Genomic DNA, 21,547 nt, shown 5'->3' on the forward strand with positions numbered 1-21,547 from the left:
AGCCATATAGGATTTAGGTGTTGAACTGCTGCACTACTGACTTTGCAAAGGTTTTTCTTCGAGTTACCTGAATTATCTTGTGTTCTGGGAATGTTTGCAAACCCACTTGGCAGTATAACTAAGGTTACATATATTTTTAATATGTATATCTCCCCTGTCCTCTGGGATGGAACTCAAAGCAATGAACATGGAAGCTTTTCAGACCCTGCCCAGATCTAAACTTGCTTAGCGTCAGCAAATTAGCTGCACTATGTGCCTTCCAACTATGTGCCAAGACACAACGAAGCTGCCCAGAGTCTGTCTAGTGTATACCCTGATCACCAGCAGCTCTCCGGTGGATTTTTCTTTTCTGAAAAAAATAAAAAATCCAGATCAAGTGGGGAGCAATTCTAGTTGACACGCACAGACATTTTTTATTTTTTTAAATCTTTTTAAATGGTCCAAGATGAATGCCACACGTTTGTTTAATGAAACAGAAAGTAGCTGCTGATTTGTTCTTGTTGCCCTGTGGCTTCTCACTCTCATGCAGCTTGAAGTGAGAGCCATTGCTGCAGCATCAGAGGCAGACTACTTACCAGGCTTATAAAAATGGTTTTGAGGAGTGAGGCAATGTTGTTACTGCCTTAAAAAAAAAAAGCTGAATGCACTGCAGTCAGATCCAGTTTGTCCTCGTGTGCCCTTTTTAATGGAGAAAATAGACTGCCTATGTAACAGTTTAAAAAATGTGTGCAGCCCACTTCTTCACATCTTCACCTGTAAGTAAAACCAACTGTTTTCAGTAAGAACTACTTCCTAGTAATGGTGTGTTTAGGGTTGAAACCTTCGTGCTTAGAAAGTCAGAGATGTGAGAGAACAAAAGAGGTAAACAAATCTCAGATCCTTTGTTCATACACTACACTTAACATCCTGGCTTTTGATGTGCAAGTTAGACCGGTTTGAATCTCTTTTGTTACTGGAGACTCCTGTTATACTTGCTGGGTTAAATTCAGAAATGGGCTATGGAAATGAAATATTAGCATTTGGGTGTGGGGCTTTGTAGGAGTCTATGTTGCTATGACATGTAACGAGAGAATGAAAAAAGTGGGTTTTTCCAGAGCATCAATTTTATTCTGTGTCACAGTGTTGAGGGCAGTCCCTAGGCCCCATCCTTGGCTGCTTTCAGCTCATGTATACATGCAATAATTGGAGGGAAAGCATTATGCATGTTTCCCCCTTTGTGAAATACCAATTTCAAGACAGACAATGATGCGTCCTGGCTGTATTAAAAAGGAAGTGTTTACTTGGTTGCTTTTCATTCTTGAGCCCCTACAGTGGCTGCCTGCACAGGCCTTTGGAAGAATAGGGTGGAAACAGTATTATGGCATCAAATCCTGCTGAAACAGAATTATGACCACATATTCAATAACCAATGGGGCAGGAGATGTGTATTCATTCTTCCATTTTGGAGTAATATCTTGGAGCCGCCTCCCTGGTTGGAGATGTCTTCCTATGAACTTTTGGTTGTAATGTGGAATTTTTTTGGGGGGTGGGGTAGTGAAGCGTTGATCCCTGCTGCAACCTTCCTTTACTGAAATTCCATTTTGCTTTCTACGAAGCTTACTCAAGTATAAGACTGTAGCTTGGCATCAGTGACAATTTAACTATAGCTCTGATATTTCAGCTGTCTTTTGTAGTGTGCTGTGCTAGATGCTGTACCATTCTTAATCTATTTTTATTGCTGCTTTTATTTCTTACATTGTATTATACTTTACAGTGGTACCTTGGTTTGCATAAGTTTTGGATTACACATGTCAAACCCGGAAGTGCATGTCCCGGTTTGCAACCTTTTTTTGGATTACAACCCTTTTTTTTTTTGGAGGCCCCATTGGCGAAAGTGTGCCTTGGATTACAACCTGTTTTGGTTTACAAATGGACCTCCGGAACGGATTGTTGTTGTAAACCAAGGTACCACTGTATTATAGTTTGAATCGTAGAATTCAGATTATAATACAATAAAGTGCATTTAGGATTACAATAAAAGAAGCAACAAAAGTATAATTAAACACATGATATCTAATGGGACTATACCATGGACCACCTGAATGTGGCTCATGGACCAGAGTTTGGAAGTTAGAGTTGCTGCACTAAGGTATACTTCCCTTCTGGTTCAAGATAATTTTTTCATGCCCTGGATTTGGAGTAGATGGAAAGGATGGTTTCATAGCAATCCCCAGCAGCTTGCTTTGAATCATGACTCAGTGATGTGTTGGAAGGGGAGCTTAGAGAGCTTTTTCAAAAGGGAAGTTCAATCAGTTCTCCCTCCCAGTTCTCCATTAACATTTCCTGCCTTGGCCAGTGGCTTCCTATAACTTCAGGCGGGGTAACTTCCCATTCCAGTAGAGGCAAGGGATGCCTGCAGGAATTTCTCATCAAGTGTCTCCAGACTGGCTAGCAGGAAGACAAAGGGTTGCATTCCTTAGCAGTGAGGGTCGGAGGGCAAAATTTCCCACAAAGCTTGCTCTACAGGAGCAGAGGAGGGAAAAGATTAGCTGAGGAATCTCTCCGCTTCTGAGCCAAGGAAGAATCTCCCACTGACAAATACAAATTGAGCAGGGTTCAAGAACGATAAAAATAAGCTGGTTAACGGTAGCCAAGGGAAAGGAAACTCCAGGAATGACATGTGTGTGTCCTCCCCTTAGGGTTTCAGTTATCTGTCTGGAGAAAATATATTTAGGAAGAGGAGGGCCTTCATCTATATGAATTTGCTACCTGGTGCCCGTATTGGATACCTGCTTTCTCCCTTTTAAATAAGACTTGTCTAAAAAGCTCTAGTGAGGGCCTTTTCTGCAGTGGCCCAATACAAATTTAATCTGATGATAATGGAGCATGGTCAGCAGTCAGTATGTTGACTGTCAGCTGGGAAAGAAAAATAGGGCAAGAAGTGGGGACTTGAGTACCTAACAGCTTACAGTATCCTCACATGGCTGTCTAGGTTTTTAAGCATCTGTTAGAAGGTGAGGATACACTGCATAAGAAGAGCCCCACTGACTTGGTCCAAAAGGCCCATCTAGTCCAGCAGCATCCTGTTCTTACAGTGATCACCAGATGGCTGTGGGAAGCCTGCAAGCAGGGCCTGAGTGCAACAGCACTCTCTCCTCTTGCGATTTTCAGAAACTGGTTTTCTGATTGCTGCTGACAGAGGAGGTAGAATATCACGGCTTGCCTTGTCTCTTATCACTACAATAATCAAATGCCATCCTCATTTTTGTTTAGTGTGTATGAGAACTAAAGCTTTTGGCATCATGGTGCTAGTACTTTGGATAACTCCCCATGGAAATTAAACAGGCAGTTACAATATTTTGTTGCCAAGTGTTTTGTAGAGAATTACTTTGATTCAGGGTTGTTTGTTTGTTTTGTGTTTTAAATGATTTTTAAATGATTTTAATCAGCCACCCAGAGTGGTTGGGGCAACCCAGTCAGATAGATGCGGTACAAATAATAAATTAACAAATTATTATTATTATTATTATTATTATTATTATTATTATACACCACAATATATATTTTTTTTAGTTGGTGGTTCATGAATACTTTTATCAAACACATCTATAAATGAACATGTTGAAAAGCACAGATTGCAATACTGAAACGAAGGGGACTTCACTATCTCACTCTCCAATAGGAGGTCCTCTTATCCCATAACTACGAAGCTTACTCAAGTATTTTTGGTGAAGGGTTTTTTCAAAGTATGAGTTGTTGCCAGTGTTTTTCCTACTTAGAGCAGATCCATTGAAAGTAATGGATATACCTAACTTACGCCCATTTATTTTATTGGGTCCACTCTTGAATTGGATACAACCCTATGTACACAGTGTTGACTGGATCACCTCTATATGTTGGTTGACACTCAAAAGTAAAATATTTACTAGGAGTTCTAAAACATCTATTGTTCTTTTGCAGGACTTAGTTGTCTTAGGGTGAGGGTTGCTGTACTTGACTAGATTGTTTTCAGTTGATGTCATGATAAACCTGCAATCCTACGTTTGCCTGCAGAAGCAAGCCTCATTGCATTCTGTGAGACTTGCTTCTAAGTAAGTGCACTGCACTGTGCAGCCCTAAGTTAATAAAAATTTCCCATTGGCTTTGAAAACGTTTTTAAAGAGCAGTACTGAATATATGAACCAAAAGCTGGGCTTGTGTGGGGCAATTATGATGAAAGCTTATTTTGAGAGTGAACAAAAGGAATTGCAGCTGGCCCATTTAAACACACAGTTTGCAGCAGGGAGCATATTTCCAAGAGTGTCAAAATAGTGGGTGTGTCAAAAATGGTTTAAGCAAGCTGACCCTACCAGTATAGCTTGCAATCTTGCATTGATCAAATACCTCTGGGTGTGATGAGGTTGTGACTTCAGAAGCCCTGAGCTATTCATGACCAGAATAGATTTGCCCTGCTTGATGTGGGAGAAGATGGGGGAGGGGCAGGAACAGCTGAAAGAGCAATAAATAAAATGCAGTGGAAATTGATCCAACACCATACTGCGTATCTGAAGTGCCTGCCTGTAGCCTTGTATGTTTGTAAAACAAAATTCCCATAAATACTAATTGTACCCACAAATTTGTACAATAAAGTAGTGCTGCTCGTGTGTTCACATCTATCAATCAAATCAAAGTGCCTGTAGCCTGCGGTGGGTTGCAGAACCCCATGTCCTTTGAGCACTGGGTGTGGTAAGAAAGACCCCCTTCCGTCCCTATGGTATGATTTTGTACACTAGTCAAGTAGTGTGTTGCACATGGAGTTCTTAAAAGCCAAAATTGCAGCCATATATTAAGCCCTGTGAAGGATGCGTCTCTCGCTCACATGCCCAAGCTACATTCCATGGACCAAGGCCAGGGCTAGTGCTGTCTTGCATAGAATCATATGACATTTAAGCACTGTGCTTTATTCATGCCATGCTACATGGATGGACGTTTACTAGAACTTCTTTTATGTGAAACAGAATGCTGAAAACGTGTCTGTGCGAAACGTAAGGCTATATAACCTTTAAAAGGTTATTTAAAATGTAATTTAAACGGAAGTCATTGTGTGCAGCCTCTGTGAAACAGAAGGTTTTTAGACAAGCAAGAGCTTCAAATAACCCAGGGGGTGGGGAACGTGTGGTCCTGTGGATGGTGTAGGACTCCACCTCCCATTAACTCCAGCCAGCAAGGTCAGGGATAATGGGAGTTAAGAGTACAGTAACGTCCAGAAGGCCACAGGTTCCTCATCCCTGCAATAACCAAGAAGCATTATTTAGGTAACTGGGTTGTGTAAACGACCCATTTTGTATTGCACGCAAATGGACTCCTTTGTGGAAATGAATGAATGTGCTCTGAAAACATCCTATGATGACCATCCACAATATATTTTGGGACAACAGCTCCCATTATCCTTAGCCATCAGCCATGCTGGCTGGGGCTGGCTGATGGGCGTTAGAGTCCAACAGCCGGAGGGCTGCTCAGGGGGAACAGTTGCTACAGCTCAGTCTGGGAGACCTCATTCTCTTCTGTGTGTCACATCTCTCACAGCTGTTATGTCACTAACAAGCCTCTGTTCAGAAATGCCCCTGTGAGCCAGCTGGCATCTTGAGATACTTCAGGCAATCAATAGATAATTATTTTCCCCCTTTTTTTACCAGAATGATCTCCTCTCTCTTTCATATACTTGTTTCCCTAACTATAACCACTGCAGATGTGGCTTTCTCATTCCATGTAGAAAGTGTTATCAGTGCTAGAAGAACCTTCAGCCTGAAAGGAAAGTTGGCTCTTGTGTACCATCAGCTCTTTATTTTGTGTCTGATCTCATTACAACTTTTCAAGGCAATAAAGTCTTTTATAATAATCAAAGTTAAGTTTCTGATATTAAACACTATTTTAACAGCACTATTATTAACAAATCAGCCAGGCCATATATTGTCTAGAAAGGCTTTGCTTCTTCCTCTACCATTTCAAATGAATCACTTCATTAATTTAAAGCAGTCAAAGGAGCAGCGGGGCAGCAGACTAAATTCGATGCAGTTACTCTCTAAAGCAGGAGTGGGGGAGCCTTTGGACCCCAAATGTACGACTTCTCCCAGCCAGCAAGGCCAATGGTGAAGACACAACTTGCCACCTCTGTGGCAACACTTCCTAGACTGTTCTAAATTAGACTCTTCTAGTTTCAGAGACTCTCCTATGATTCAAAGCTGCAAGTCCTTGGTCTATTGTAAGAATGAGACCTCAGGACAATTCCATGTGCAAGACCAGAACTAATTAATTTGCATACCCATTCAGCTTAAAAACCCGAAGTGAACAATACTGTAGCTTGGCATCAGTGACAAGTGACAGTTTAACTACAGCTCTGATATTAAAGCAAGGTAAAATCTCAACATTTGCATCAGGCTCTTGGTGGGTGGGGGTGGAAGAAAGCAGGCTTCAATAAATTAACAGGCAGATTTCATGAAGGCTCATGTGATTGGATATTCTGCTGCTGTATCAGTCTACCCCTTAATTGCACAGGGGATTAACAATTAAGAGCTTAGCATTCAAATCTATCTCTCTGGACTTCTGTCCACTAATGCACATAAAGACCAGTAAGAATGGGCAGCAAGTTTGTACCGCCAAATGAAGAAGAGCCCTTTCACACATTCTAATCTCATTCCAGTGTTGGCCACTTTTAAACACTCTCACATTTTTTTTGCATCCTGCCAGATGAACATCAGCTTTGCATTTTGTTCCTTGAGTGAGCCCAAGTCAATCTGCTTAGAGTTTACTGTTGAAGTGATCAAGTTTTGTCTTGGCTGAAAATCCCCCATCAAAAGCGGCATTAAGTACTTCATCCAGGCAGCTTGTCATCACAAAATTCAGATCCTGCCGTACGTTGGCGGCAATCTCCTCAAGATCCTTTTCATTTCTTTGAGGAATGATAATTCGCTTTAGTCCAGCTCGGTGTGCTGCTAGAACTTTGTCCTTAATTCCTCCAACCTGTTTAAATACACAGAATGAAATGGGGAGAGCGGAGAGAGTTTAAGGAAGATGCTACTGGCAGAAATAAGGCATTGTGTTATTACTATGCTATGTGCAAATAATTTTCTCAACTTGTTTTGTTAATGTTTTCGCAAACCACTGCATCAGACGCCAGTGTTTTCTTGCCAACTCTCTTGTCTCCATGTCCATTTGTTCCCTTCATTCCTTCCTTAAAGAATCCAAGTTATGTGAATGTTTGTCAAACAGATAAAATGTATTAAACATATACATAATTTGGGTTTGCCACGTGCAGATTTGAAAGGGGGGGGCACACAAAAACACATGTAACCCTGGACTATGTGTTACTTAATCAAATTTATATTCCACCTTTTCCCATCATTAAAGACAACATACATGAGTTTCCTAGATGGTCTCTCACCTAGGAACTGAACAGAGCTGAAGCTATTTTGCTGCAGAAGGCTTGCTTTGTGATGTGTGTGAGCCTTCAGGTCATTCCCTGGGATCATTAACCAACAGGACTGCCTTTAACCTGAATCACTTGTTTGCCGATCTACACAGAACAAAGCAAGTGTAACAGTTATGCAGATTCTGGTTTTTGTTTCTTGTGTGTATTGGGGATGAGAGCAGTTAGCCATATTGGTTCAGCCACCCCATTTTGGCCCCAGCCTGCGAAATGAGAACACTTAAGACTACAAATACTGGATTTGCACAAGACCTGAAACCAACCTCAAGGGAGGGAAAGGAGCAGAAAAGCCCCATCATCAGTTTTAGCCCAATGACCAATCCTGAAAAGGTCTCGATTGGAATAAGGGCTGAAACTGGCAAAGGACTAATTCCTGAGATTAGTCAGTTTCTGGTCCAGTGCAAACTTGCTCTTTGCAGGCTGAATGGTGCCTTGCGATGTCACATGGAAGAGGGAGTGTTTTCTTGCTTGCTGTTGGTGACGTCAACCAACACTATGCACATTCCAGAAAGCACTTCAGATCACAATGGCCTGGGCTAGCTGAGGCATGAGTCAGTTTTGTATTTTTATTTTTGTAGCAAACCCATGATAGATGATTTTTAATAATAATAATGAAATCCCCACAGAAGTAGTGCCTTTTTAAAAGGAAGATGATGATTAAAATTTCTATACTGCCCTTCCATCTGAGGATCACAGAGTGGTTTACAGTTATATAGATTGTTTAATTTTGCCTGGCACCTAAATACCTCGGGTTAAGTACTTAATTCGTTCCGGAGGTCTGTTCTTAACCTGAAACTGTTCTTAACCTGAAGCACCACTTTAGCTAATGGGGCTCCTGCTGCTGCCACGCCACCGGAGCACGATTTCTGTTCTTATCTTGAAGCAAAGTTCTTAACCTGAAGCTCTATCTCTGGGTTAGCAGAATCTGTAACCTGAAGCGTATGTAACCTGAGGTACCACTGTATATGTAACAAAGGTGCCAGGTGAGTCTCCCTGGGGAGAGCATTCCACAAGTGGGGAGCTACCACAGAAAAGGCGTTCTCTCACATTCCTACCCCCGGCACCTCGTGGAGGAAGCACATGAAGAGGGGCTGAAGGTCGGTTCATGTGAGGAAAGGCAGTCCTTGAGGTATTGTGGTCCTGAGCCATTTAAGGCTTAATAGGTCAAAACCTATTAAGGACACGGGTGGCGCTGTGGGTTAAAGCCTCAGCGCCTAGGACTTGCCGATCGAAAGGTCGGTGGTTCGAATCCCCGCGGCGGGGTGCGCTCCCATCGTTCGGTCCCAGCGCCTGCCAACCTAGCAGTTCGAAAGCACCTTCGGGTGCAAGTAGATAAATAGGGACCGCTTACCAGCGGGAAGGTAAACGGCATTCCATGTGCTGCGCTGGCTCGCCAGATGCAGCTTTGTCACGCTGGCCACGTGACCCGGAAGTGTCTGCGGACAGCGCTGGCTCCCGGCCTATAGAGTGAGATGAGCGCACAACCCTAGAGTCTGGCAAGACTGGCCCGTACGGGCAGGGGTACCTTTACCTTTACCTTTAGGTCAAAGCCAGCACTTTGAATTGGACCCGGAAACTAACCGTCAGCCCCTGCAGTCAGGCCAAGATTGGCATCATATGCTCAAACCATATTGCCCCAGTGAGCAACACTTCCAGTTCTTGGAAGTGGTGTTTAACCAAACTTCTAGGGCAGGCACATCCAACTCCCAAGGGACTGCGATCTACTCCCATTAGAGGGAGGAGGAGCCAGAGTTGTTGAGCTTTTTTTTTGGGAAATGCCATACATCACTCACCAAAAAAACCCATAAGAAAACAAATGCACGCACTGTTAAAGTCAATGATCATATCCACGATCGACAGCAACAAACGCCAAACACACGAACACTTTACGTGACGGAGGAACAGGGGGGAGGGTGTTGGAAACATTATTTTAAATCCCGAGATCGATAAGGGTCCCGCGATCAACCACGATCCACCAGGAGCACCCAGGGATCTACCTGTAGATCAGGGTCGACCGGTTGAACATGTCTGATCTAGGGGTATTCCTAGCTGTCATCAAGACAGAAGTGGGAAGGAAGTAAAACTGGCTGAATCTGGTAAAAGATTTCCTTCTTCAACAGCTCCCCAGAGAACAAAGTGATGATGCGGCCACAGTTTTCAATTAGGCAATATCTGACAACATTAGCACTGGAAGAAATTACTATTATCTTCTCTGTTGTCTTGTAAATGTCGCCTGTGGCAGATCACTAATGTAGAGCAGATTTGAAAAACAAAGTATGTGCTAACTGTTTGTTTTGTAGAACTGTGCTAACTTTACCATACAACCTTCCATAGCGTGACTAGATTAAAGAATTAGAACTAGTATTGGAATGTGCGGTGTGTTGGGGTTTTTTGTTTTGCAGGGGGTGGGGCAGGGGATGAGATAGAGAGATAGAAAGCCTCAACAATATTGTTATCTGCAAAGAATACTTACTGGAAGAACAAGGCCTCTTAGTGTAATTTCTCCAGTCATGGCTACATCTGAACGCACCAGCCGCCCACTGAACAAGGAGGCAAGGCAGGTTACTATGGTAACACCAGCAGATGGTCCATCTTTTGTGACAGCTCCAGCTGGGAAGTGCAGATGGATGTCTGTGTTGTCAAGGAGATCAAAACTTCCAGAAGCTTTAAGAAAGAGAATTGAGGAGGGGGGATGTTCAGTGTGGAAAATTCAAACCTGCGGTGCTTCTGGTCTTTTGTTCTTTGGGGAAAAGCAAACAAACAAATAAACAAACCACATCACTGGAGGACTTGCATTCCAGACACTTGTTCCACTTGGCAGCAGAGCATTTGAAAGGAGATCTGTGCTGGGTGGTGGAGGAGGAGGGGGAGGAGGAGGAGGGGGAGACAGAAGGATTAAGGAAGAAAACACCTGTGTCAATATACTCTGCTACACTTTGAATCTGGAAACACTTTCCCAGATAAACCGGTTTAACAGCAGTACAAACACTTTCCGTGGTACTAAAATGAATTGATTGGATTAAAAATGGTGCCCCCCACTTAACTGGGCAGCAGATTATTATTTTTTTTAAAGTTACTTTTAATTTTTTTAAAGTGTTTATAAGAACTGTAGCTGAATAAGGTCCATCTCAGCAGAGGCATTCCCTTCTGCACATGTGAGAGCAGAAATGCTTCTTAGGTGATGATACGGGGTGTGCAGGCAATAAAAGCACTGGTTTCTTTCAGAATTGCTGGTTTTGATCAGGCAAAAATGTATGCTGTTCGAAGTAGTCAATAGTAAATTCACTTGGATAAATCTGAATGATAAAATTAGTTAGGACTGTTATCTACTGTGGCTTGCAGAAGGTGGGACACCCAATTTTTGCCAATCATACCTACCTGCCTAGGCACCCCTCCCCTCAAAATTCCTTGTTGCTGAGGTTGGGGGACACTGAAATAGTATGAGATATGGCACAGAGGGCTGCACTAGGCAGGGCCCCAGTGGTGAAAATCAGCTGCCCAGGTGGAGATGCTTTCTGCTAAGCCTAAGGCAAAGTTGGATAAACACACTGAGCATCACTAGGAAGTGTCCTGAGTTTTCAAAGCATACTTTGAAAACACACACCACCTTTGGGATCTGTAAAGTGGATCTGGACTGTAACTTGCGAGTAGAGCACATGGTTTCGCATGCATTCAATCCCTGGCATCTCCAAGCAGGAATGGGACTCACTATAAGGTAGCTTTCAATGTTTTCATGTGCCTAGTATTATCTCCATATTACAGATGAGGGGCTGAGGCTTAAAGCACATCTTTAAAAAGCAGCTAGAGGGAAAACAGCATTCTTAGCCTTTTGTAAAAGCAACCTTAAGAAACCAAGGTGCAGTTCATTCACACGAAGACAAGTCCCTCAAAGCCAATACCGTGCTGTTTTTAATAGCTGCGCTGTTCTTAAATATGGAATTTCCAGCTGAGGCCATTTACAAATTCTTTGTTTATTTGGAAACATTTCTATCTGCTTTTCAGTTTATGTATGTCCTGAGAACGGGAGTTAAAAAAATACAATCAAAGCAATTACTGCAGCAAGAAGAAAGAATTCCCAGACTAATTTAACCAGACAGCAGTGTCAAAATATACAGTACTAATTCAATTCCAAGCACTCTGAAAGATCAAACCCTTGCCCAAAAGAGAAATTTAAAAAGAAAAGCTTCTGTTTTACATTGGGTTGCTATAAGGCTCTTTGGGTTAACCAAAGTGATGCATTAAGATATTTAATATAATAAAATGGAGACATGTCAGCGCCTTTCTTAGCCAGCCGACTGTGTTTCCAGCCTGCTAATCATAAGCCTGATTTTAACTGGTAAAGGGTTGGTAAAGTTGGGACAGACTGCCCTCTTTGTTCTCTGCCAGTTCTTCTTATGGGTAAAAAGTAGGCTAGTAAAAAACTGAGCAGGCTAGTATTGTTTGGCGGCTTATTTACATGGGCTGTGCTGAGGCCCAAACCTGGGACCTTTTCCATGCAAAGCACTTGCTCCACCACTACGCAACAGTCTCCTTTTGCAACTTGCCCCAAGCTAAAAATGCCTTCCACCAAAAATGTATGGTGTCTTCCAGAGGCTTGATGGCCTCCACTTCTATAGTCCGAGGCAGGCAGCAAAAGCCAGACATGTTCAAAACCTATTCTATGCATGCATGAAGCATGCACCAGATCTTTCCATTCATGCCTTCTCACATACCATTTGTCAGTAGGTATTTCTTTGCGTTGCTGCGCAGCCAGCTGATGGCAAGATGTGCCGACTCCTTCATGACATCGCCCAGCTGCCCAGTCAGAGTCAGCTGGCCTTCCCCATCCATGCGGCTGGCTTCTACAAACATGATCTCCCCTCCTAAAGGAGTCCAAGCCAAACCTATTGCTACACCGGGTTGATTCAGCCGCTCAGACACCTGAAAGAAAGAAGAACAGTATTTCTATGGAAAAGGACAGCTAGGTGCCGAAAATAAGGCTCCCGCTTAAAATAGGTCTGATTTCAGTACTGCAGAAAGGCCAAGATGGGTCTCTCCGAATGACCCTAATAAGTGGTTTCATGTAGATGTTAAATAGCATAATCATGGGTGTAGCTGCCCTCCCCAATCAATAAAAATACATAGCAAACTGAGGTTCTGCTCCCCCTAACAAAAGGTCAGCCCCCCGACAAAAATCCTGGCTACGCCCATGAGCATAAGGGATAAAATTGAGCCATGAGTAACTCTGTGTTGATGGGGCCATAGAGTTGAATAGCGTCTTGAACTGAGCCCAGAAACAAAGAGGGAGCCAGCAGAGACAGTATACCCATGCTATTAGAGCATCCTTGATAATTATTAGAAATGGTCCTAGTTCACAGGCATTCTGGACAAGCTTCTAGGAACATTCCTAAGAGGATTACAGGAGGGAATCTCAGAAATGACTTCTGCTTATTGACTTCTACTGGGCGCAAAATAAAATAAAATAAAATAAAATAATAAATAAAATAAAATAAAATAAAAATAATTTATTTATACCCCACCCTCCCCAGCCAAAACCCGGCTCAGGGTGGCTAACACCAATAAAATTACAATAAAATGTAATAGGAAGGGGGGGGGGAAACAGTTAATTAAAATATGGGTTAAAATGCAATTTAAAATGCAGCCTCATTTTAGTAGTAGCCCATAAATCAAAACCATAATGGGAGGGAAACATAAGGGTTAGACTGAGTCCGAACCAAAGGCTAGGCGGAACAGCTCTGTCTTGCAGGCCCTGTGGAAAGATGTCAACACTTTTGTAGCATGGATCATTTCCAGAATCCTAGCTTTAACTAACAAAGCAAGCAAAACTTCAAGTGAAATGTTACCCTTTCACTACACACATTAATATTTTCCGGCTACACATATTTTTTCTTCCCTGCATCAGGCCAAGGAAGCTAAAGACTGAAACACCACTGACAACAACTTTCTGAAAGGGTGGAGCTGCAAACATATAGTCTGAGGAAAGTTTCCTAAGGCTAGGGTGGCATGTGGGTGGGGGCTTAAAATGGGTGCTTCATAGAGCAAATAATAGAGTATTTTTTTTTTGTAACAGCAAAAATGAGTTAAAGTTTTTTGAAGTTGGCAGATGGAACTTTTCATTTATGCAGCAACCCAGAGAGCTACCCTGTTCTTCAGTTTCTCCAAGTAAGGAAAGGTCAGCTCTTATACCTTCAACTTTAACTGCTATAAAGGAAAATGCTTTTTAAAAAGTGCTCTATCAAACCTTCACACGGGCCATGATCTAGCCATAGCTAGGTGCCTTTCCGTCTCCCTGATTTAATGGGAGAGTTCTACAGAACTCAATGGGATTCAGAAGTGTTCCAACTCTGGTAGGTAGAGTCTGTACCCACAGAACTTCAACTGGCCCAGGCAGTTGTTATACAGCTGCCAGACTGTTGACTGAGGCTGGTTGAAGACATCTCACTTACAGAGCATCACTGCCTAATAGTTTGTGTCTCCAAGTACAATTTGAAGTGCTGGCTTAAAACCATTTAAGTCCCATATGGTTTAAGATGTAGATATACGAAGGGCAAAAGGGACGCGGGTGGCACTGTGGGTTAAACCACAGAGCCTAGGACTTGCCGATCAGAAGGTCGGCAGTTCGAATCCCCACGACGGAGTGAGCTCCTGTTGCTTGGTCCCTGCTCCTGCCAACCTAGCGGTTCGAAAGCACATCAAAGTGCAAGTAGATAAATAGGTACTGCTCCGGCAGGAAGGTAAACGGCATTTCCGTGCACTGCTCTGGTTCGCCAGAAGCGGCTTAGTCATGCTGGTCACATGACCCGGAAGCTGTACGCCGGCTCCCTCGGCCAATAAAGCAAGATGAGCGCCACAACCCCAGAGTTGGCCACGACTGGACCTAATGGTCAGGGGTCCCTTTACCTTTACCTATACGAAGGGCAACCTACTCCCAAATATTGAAGCCATATTTAGAGGCTCCCCACTACACACCTCTGAGACAAAGGGCCTTTTCAGTGGTGCCACCTCAGCTGTGGACTTCTCTGTGAAATTCTCTCCCCAGAAGGGCACACCTATTGTCAAGTCTTGTGTCCTTGTAGCACCAAGTGAAGACTTTCTTATCCACCTAGATAATTCTATCTTAAAACTTTAGTGTTAATGCTGCAGACAAACACCCCACCCTGATTTTTAACCCGTTTTCTGTTTTGCCACACATAAGAAGTTTAGCTTCCAAATGGTGGGATGAGCTGCCTCTGAATGCTCAGAGGAGTCCATTGTTGTAAACCTAAGGCAGCATTTTTCAAACAAAGTGCTAGGTGAGTCAGCCTTACCCCCCTAAGTCAGGAGTAAAGCCAGCTGCTGTTGGGACCCCCATCAGCCCTAACCAGCATGGCTGATGGTTAGGAAGAATGGGAGTTGGGCTCCAGCAACATCTGGAGGACCACAGGTTTCCAACTCCTGCCCTAACCTACAGCTTCCAGGTTGTCAACTGCTATTTCCAGTGGCCATTAAGCAGCCCAGGATGCATCAACAGTATTGTAAAGAAAACATCGCAGTTGGGACCAGGGCAGCAGCAGCCCTATGGAGCAGCAGAGACAGATGTGAGAAGAGGCAGGCCACAGGGTGTTCCTAGGCACACAAAGGGGTTTCGCATTTCAGGAAACCATCATGAGTTAATCATCCTCAGCCAGCACTGAGCCATCTCTCTTGAGAGAGGCAAAAGGGTGCTTTAGATATACACACTCAGACTCTGCCAGGATCGGATTTCGAAATTCCAGCAAGTGACATGTATCCGTCTGGGGTGTGCCATATTCTGATTCCACCAAAAGAGGTTTTGACTCTAAAAGCGATCTGTGACTTTGGAACAGCTGATTGAATTGATTCTTTCCAAAGCACCCTCGCTTATGAGATTATAGGCCTAACTTCTCTCTAATATATATATTCATTTGAAAAGGGCCTTCCCCTTCCGGAAGGGCCAGTCAATTCAATTACGGGAGGTTTTCAATTTCTCTCTGCCGGGCCTCCTCGAGCTGAGCGCTGACATGTGACTGGCCTTTGCAGGGTCTTGATTTCCAGCTAGTTATTGATGGCAGAGCGAAGGTTAGAGGTGAGGCTTTCTGAGCTGGGGGTGGGGTGGGGAGGGAGAGAGGCCCCACTGCAGACTGCAGCAAAGAAAAACAAACGGAACCAATCTGGAATGTTTTTCACAGAGACGGAAGTTCAGCGCTCCTCGCTGCAGAGAGAAGGGCAACAGCAGCTTAAGAAGAAAGAAACCCCTTCAAGCATGCCAAAGCCTCACTTCTTTTATGAGGCTGCCATCCGGTAATCTTGGCCCCTGGATGTGGCCAGATCCTGGTGACAAAATTGCAAGGAAAAACACCCCAATGGTTCAAAGTTGCACACACAGCTACTGGAGGTTTGACATTCCATCCCTAGGTCCTAATTTTTTCACTGGCCTTATAAGACCTACAGTTCAGTGGGAGCTACCTGCTACTGCATGTAATAAGAGGGGTTTTACCCTTGCGCCTGAGCAGAGCTCAGATGTAGTCTGGATGTAACCAAGTAGCTTCTGGAAGAGCTTAGATTTCGTGCCACTAGAATAAGGTGGAGAACAGCAGGCCTGGGACCCAAATTCAGGCCCCACCCCAGCCTTTCTATCTGGCCCATGGGACTCTCCCCAGAAGTCCCTTCCCAACCTGGCTGTTCTGAAGGTGGGGAAGCAAGCAAACCACCACCAACAACTAATTTATACAAGCTACAAAATAAAAAAGAGCAAAGATAGAAAATAGTCAATAATTACCTCCAGTTCGTACATTGGTGGCCCAAGAATGTCCTTCAAGGCATCTAAGTCAATTAGAATGGGCATTTCAGGTGGTAGAGCCAGATCGGCAGTGTCGCTGAGCGAATCAGGTTTCGCATCTTCCGCAACATGCTCTCTACACTCTTAAGGTTAGAAAAAAGGTCACTTCACAGATATGATCAAAAGAAACATTTGCCGGCAACTTCTAGAGCAGGCATAGGCAAACTCGCCCCCCCAGCTGTTTTGGGACTACAATTCCCATCATTCCTGACCACTGGTCCTGTTAGCTAGGGATGATGGGAGTTGTAGTCCCAAAACATCTGGAAAGCCGAGTTTGCTTATGCCTGTTCTAGAGAGAATCTTGACTGGCTCCACTAAATGGATGGGCAACCACTTGATGGAGCTACTCCTAAGGATCAATGATTCAGCCACATCACTTAACACAGCTACACACACACACACACACACACACCCAACCATTGTAGGGAAGATGCATCTTCTCTCAAACACATATGCATCCAAATGTGTGCGCATGAAGACTGTGCAGAGTGTGCAGCCTGCCACTTCTCCCACAGCAGCTGGTGGGGTGCAAGTGAACACAAAGCTGTTTTACACCAAGTCAAGACCACTGTTCTCATTGAGTCTATTACCATCCACTTTGATGAGCAGCGGCTCTTCAGGGTACATAAGGCAGGAGTCTTTCGCAACGCTTGCTACCTGATCCTCCTTTAACTGCTATTGAGCATGGGACCTTTGGCATGCAAAGTATGTGTTCTGCCACACAGCAATAGTCTCTCCCTGACGTATGTTTTGAACAATGGATAACATATTGTAGGAGATTTTAAGTTCTTCGAGAAAAGAAGCGGAGAACCTTTGCCCCTGTTGCTGGACCAACTTCCCTGCTCCTTGCCCCCACTGGTTGGGCTGATGGGAATTGGGAATCCAACAACATTTCTGTGTGTGTCACAAGCCCCCCCCCCCCCCATGTTCTAGGTCGATATTTTTAACCAAAAGAACAAACACGTTCTTTGTTTTTAAATCAACAAAGGAGAGAATATAAGTCCATGAGGAAGACCCTATGGGAGAAAGAAGCAGCTAAGTGGTTGGGCACATGACTATGCTTGCAAAAGGCCCCAGATTCAGCCCTGACATCTCCAGGTAGAGTTGGGTAGATGAAGAGCTGCTGCCAGTACGTGTAGACCAGGATAGACAATGTGCGCTGTTGTACTCCAATGCTCATCAGCCCCAACCAGCATGGGAGTTCTAGTCTAACAACATCTGCAGGACCCCACATTCGCTTCTCCCTGCCTAGACAATAATGAGCTAGATGCACTAAGGATCCGTAGAACAAAGTGTCCTGTGTTCTTAGACCAATAGAGCCAAAGTAGGAAACCTGTGGCCTTCTAAATGTTGTTGGATTCCAACTCCCATTAGTCATCTCCAGCATGCCCAATGGTCATGACCAATGGAGCATGAATCTGACCACATCTTGAGAGCCACAGGTCCTCCACCACTGCAGCATAGCACACAGAGTGAGTAGAGTCTACAGCAAGGGGTACTGGCAGCAGGAGGCAAACTTTGCACAGGGATCCTTAGAATGACAGAATGTATGTTACTACTGTGTCCCGCAGTGTCCCTCATCAGTACAATGGTGGAAGGCATGGGAAGGAAAAGTGCACAACGAAAGACACCAACGCATACATAACAACATAGGAATACTCTCCAGCATTTTGCCGGAAGACTTAAGAAGCTAGTTTATTTGGAAAACCCATACATGCCTACTCAACCATTAAGATAGGAGGAATTAGCACTGTTGCAGGTGTTACATAATACACATTCCGCTTTTATAAGAAATCAATCTTTTAGTGTGGCAGCACTACTCCTGGTCTATTGACATCACGCAAGCATTTCACTGTATTCTTTTTGGCGCCCACTAAAATAATTTTTGTTAGGCAAGCCTACCCAGACATGTAGAATGTTGACGTAAGTCTTAATCTGTTTTTAGTTTATTGCTGGTTTTACACCAAGAGTTGTTTCTACTGATATTCTCATTCTTTAACTCTCTTTGTAAACTGCTTTGAGGGTTTTCTTTTTTTTTACAATCAAGCAGTGTATAAATTTTATGAAATAAAAATAAATAAATAAGAAACTAAAAGCATACAGGAAACTATTCATATTTTAACTGGGACTTAGTCCAGTTTTATTTCAAGCTGCTCACTTTGCAGGCCGCAGTTGGCAACATGGGAGACTTGTAAATGATTCTCTCCTGAATTTGTGAGGGGCATCTGTCCTATTGAGAAAACCACGTTTCTTTCTTTCTTTTTTTGCTTTATACTCAGATAACCCAATTAGGAAGGCCTGTTTCATAATACGTTGCAGTGACAAACAACAGTGTCCTGTCTTTCGGCAGAAATTTATTCCACTCTCTGACCCCCTCCCCTACTGCCCCAAATCTGATGCAACACAAAATTTGCAACTTTGCATACCAAGTTGTGCAATTACAGCTAGCGTTGTGGTTTCTGCTTCAAATAATAAGCTCTCTTAGCTCATTCTGATTACAAATAGAACACAGGCCGGACTGAAGCATCAAATAATCAGATTGGCATATGTTACATAAACATACAAACCTCACAAGAGGCTACAGAACCAAGCAGGCTGAAGAATAGTAATAAAAAAAAATATTGCCTACAAAACAGGTTGGCTTATTTTAAATTAGAAAGTTAACAACTAGATTAAAAAGTATGATGTTAAGATTTCACACGAGTCCAGTGAGGGCAGGAGGAGACTATCCTAAATTGTCCATTGAACTAAATTTGGTCCTGAATGGATCTGTCCATGAGGAAGGCTTGGATGGGACATCTTTCAGAGGGATGGGGAACCTGTGGCCCCTTCCACATGTTGCTGGACTTGAACTCCCATCACCTCTGACCATTGGCCATGCTGGGGGGGGGGGCCTGATGGGAGCTGGAGTCCCAAGACAACTGGAGGGTCTCAGGTTCCCCATCTTAAACTGTGTGGGGCTTTTGGTCTGAAGGGAACCTAGAGAATCTTCTCAGGAGATTTGGGCTCAGAGTCTCTTGTCTCTGAGGGTCCCAGTTAGCTGTGGGGACCTGCACTTAGAGATGGTACTTCCACAGTCTGTGTTGCTAGGAAAGAGGGGCAAAATACTGTGACCCAGCTTCTTGGAGGAAGCCCCACTGAACTCTGTGGGACTGACTGCCAAACATGCAAGCACAGGCTTCGGGAGCAAACTTATGTATAGTTTGGGGGAGTCGACTGGGTTCCCTTCCTCCAGTCCCATTCAGCATTCCAGGAGTTGCATTCCATGAACATCTGGAAGGCACCAGGTTGCCTGCCCCTGCTGTTGATATTACTCCCTTACACAGAGTGTTTGGAACACAAGCTCTACTCTTACCCAGCTCCTTGCCATTTTAGTGGGCCCAGCACCAGATAATTTTCTGGGCAGATTGTGCCAGTAGACTTCAACTTTTGCAACAGGGCAGAGGATTCTTTTGCCCTCCAGATACTGTCAGACTCCCATCATCTCTGATTGCTGCCCATGCTGGTAGGGCTGATGGGTCTTTGAGTTCAACAACATCTGGAGGGCCACAGGTTCCCTTCCCCTGCTTTATAAGCGATGGCGGGGGGAGGGGTGGGGGGCTTGGAGAGAAAAGAGAAGGTGCCAGAGACTGGGGGCCCCATCCAAGTGCTACATTTTTGCTGACATTCCTTTAAGTGTGTTAACCACAGTGCAGCTTTATTCAAAGCTCACAGCTGCCTGCAGCCGTATCACCTTGGGATTTGCTCTCATCAGATTTTCGTTAATGTTTCTGCAGCAAGATTGGCTGAAGTTGAACCCTGTGCTCTTTAGAAGGGGAAGGGGGGAGAAAGCCCCAAGGCAAATAAGAGAGACTGGCTACTTTTTGTTAAAAGCCCAGGTGTTTTAAAGCCACATGCTTGCTATGCAAACAAATGAATTTAATAATAAAAAAATTGAGATCCCGGGATTTTATACCCTTCTCATAAAATTCCACATTTTAGCCAAAACAGACCCGAGACTGACTTTAAAATCCTAAGTATGAGGCAGTGTGGGTTATTAAGAATGGTGCCTAACTCGCTAGAGGATTTTTGCCTGGAATTCATGCTTTTCAGATTTCCTTTCAAATTAGTCGGGTCAAAAACACGATTGCAACAAATAATTCAGATCTATATAGTAACTACTTTGTTATATTTCTCTGGCACACCAAACAGGGAATCTCATTTCGTTAACTTTTTGTTTTAGTCATGCAATGCTAAGGGTAGTTTGTGATATGAGGGATCTGGCATTTGGCTGGCTTGGAAATCCTAAGACTCTCATTCATCTGGGTCAGGGGTGGGTCCTCCAGATATTGCTGGACTACAGCCCCCTCCCCCATCACCCCTAACCACTGGCCATGGTGGCTGGAGCTGGCGGGAGTTGGAAGACTACAGATTAGCTACCCCACCCCAGGGCCTGCTTCACACCATCTGATTTTAGGGTAGCTGAACCCACTTCATCCTTGGATTTATCAGGGTTAAATGAAAGTAATGATGATAAATTCCACACCTTACATTTCGATAATGTAGCTTAAATAGTAAAAAAAATATGATATTTTCAAAAGAAAAGAAAGAAAACGTTGTTGTTGTTGTTTAGTCGTTTAGTCGTGTCTGATTCTTTGTGACCCCACGGACCAGAGCATGCCAGGCACTCCTGTCTTCCACCCGCAGTTTGGTCAAACTCATGCTGGTAGCTTCGAGAACACTGTCCAATTAGAATCATAGAATTATAGAGTTTGAAAGGAACCCCTGCGCAATGCAGGAATTCTGCCTACAGCTGTCTCTGGGTGATGCTCTGAATTCTGCGCTACACAATTTAAAGTGTGCCATTTGTCCAGTTTCCTGACCTCTCTATCATTTCCTTTTAGGAGAAGGACAGGCACTGTATGAGAAGTCAGGCAACCTCTATTTGAGCTTGAATACTGTATGATGATATTCTGAGAGTCTCTTACAGAAACTGCAAGGTTTGGCCCCTGCAACTGGGGGCCTGAGCTGAAGGCTTCCTACCAACTACCTAGTACATACTGTTGGGTGGGTGGGCTTGATAAATCTCCTGGCTTTTGGCTGCTAGGTCAACGAAGACTGAAGAAACTGAAATGTCGCCAAGGACCCAACAAGTCACAATACATGGCGGGTGGCTTGCATTGGGCTAGGTGTTTTGAAGCTGGGCAGGCCTGAGCAAGGTTTTCCAAGACGGCCTGATTCATTACAGCTCCTTACAATTGCAGGGCTTGTGTGCTGCAAAGCATTTG

At 43.9% G+C, this 21,547-nt stretch overlaps 1 protein-coding gene and 1 long non-coding RNA gene across 3 annotated transcripts in view; one reads left to right on the plus strand and one right to left on the minus strand.

Moving 5' to 3' along the window:
- Positions 1-5,782: 5,782 nt before the first annotated feature.
- The window catches only part of LONP2 (lon peptidase 2, peroxisomal), a 45,382-nt gene continuing 29,617 nt past the window's right edge, over positions 5,783-21,547 (minus strand). The window contains exons 12-15 of one of the 2 annotated variants that reach the window (XM_053400220.1): positions 16,221-16,363; positions 12,157-12,364; positions 9,918-10,108; positions 5,783-6,978 (exon numbers count right to left, since the gene is read on the minus strand). In XM_053400220.1, coding sequence (XP_053256195.1) covers positions 6,757-6,978; positions 9,918-10,108; positions 12,157-12,364; positions 16,221-16,363 — 764 coding nt within the window. In that variant the 3' untranslated portion in view covers positions 5,783-6,756. The remainder of the gene's footprint in view (positions 6,979-9,917; positions 10,109-12,156; positions 12,365-16,220; positions 16,364-21,547) is intronic. The other variant, XM_053400221.1, reaches the window with a different exon arrangement.
- Positions 8,532-9,177, plus strand: LOC128419481 (uncharacterized). The gene is made up of 2 exons (XR_008331859.1): positions 8,532-8,607; positions 8,988-9,177. It is a non-coding gene; the product is annotated as an uncharacterized LOC128419481 (long non-coding RNA).

Source organism: Podarcis raffonei, chromosome 8 (genome assembly GCF_027172205.1).
Source record: "Podarcis raffonei isolate rPodRaf1 chromosome 8, rPodRaf1.pri, whole genome shotgun sequence".
NCBI lineage: Eukaryota > Metazoa > Chordata > Lepidosauria > Squamata > Lacertidae > Podarcis > Podarcis raffonei.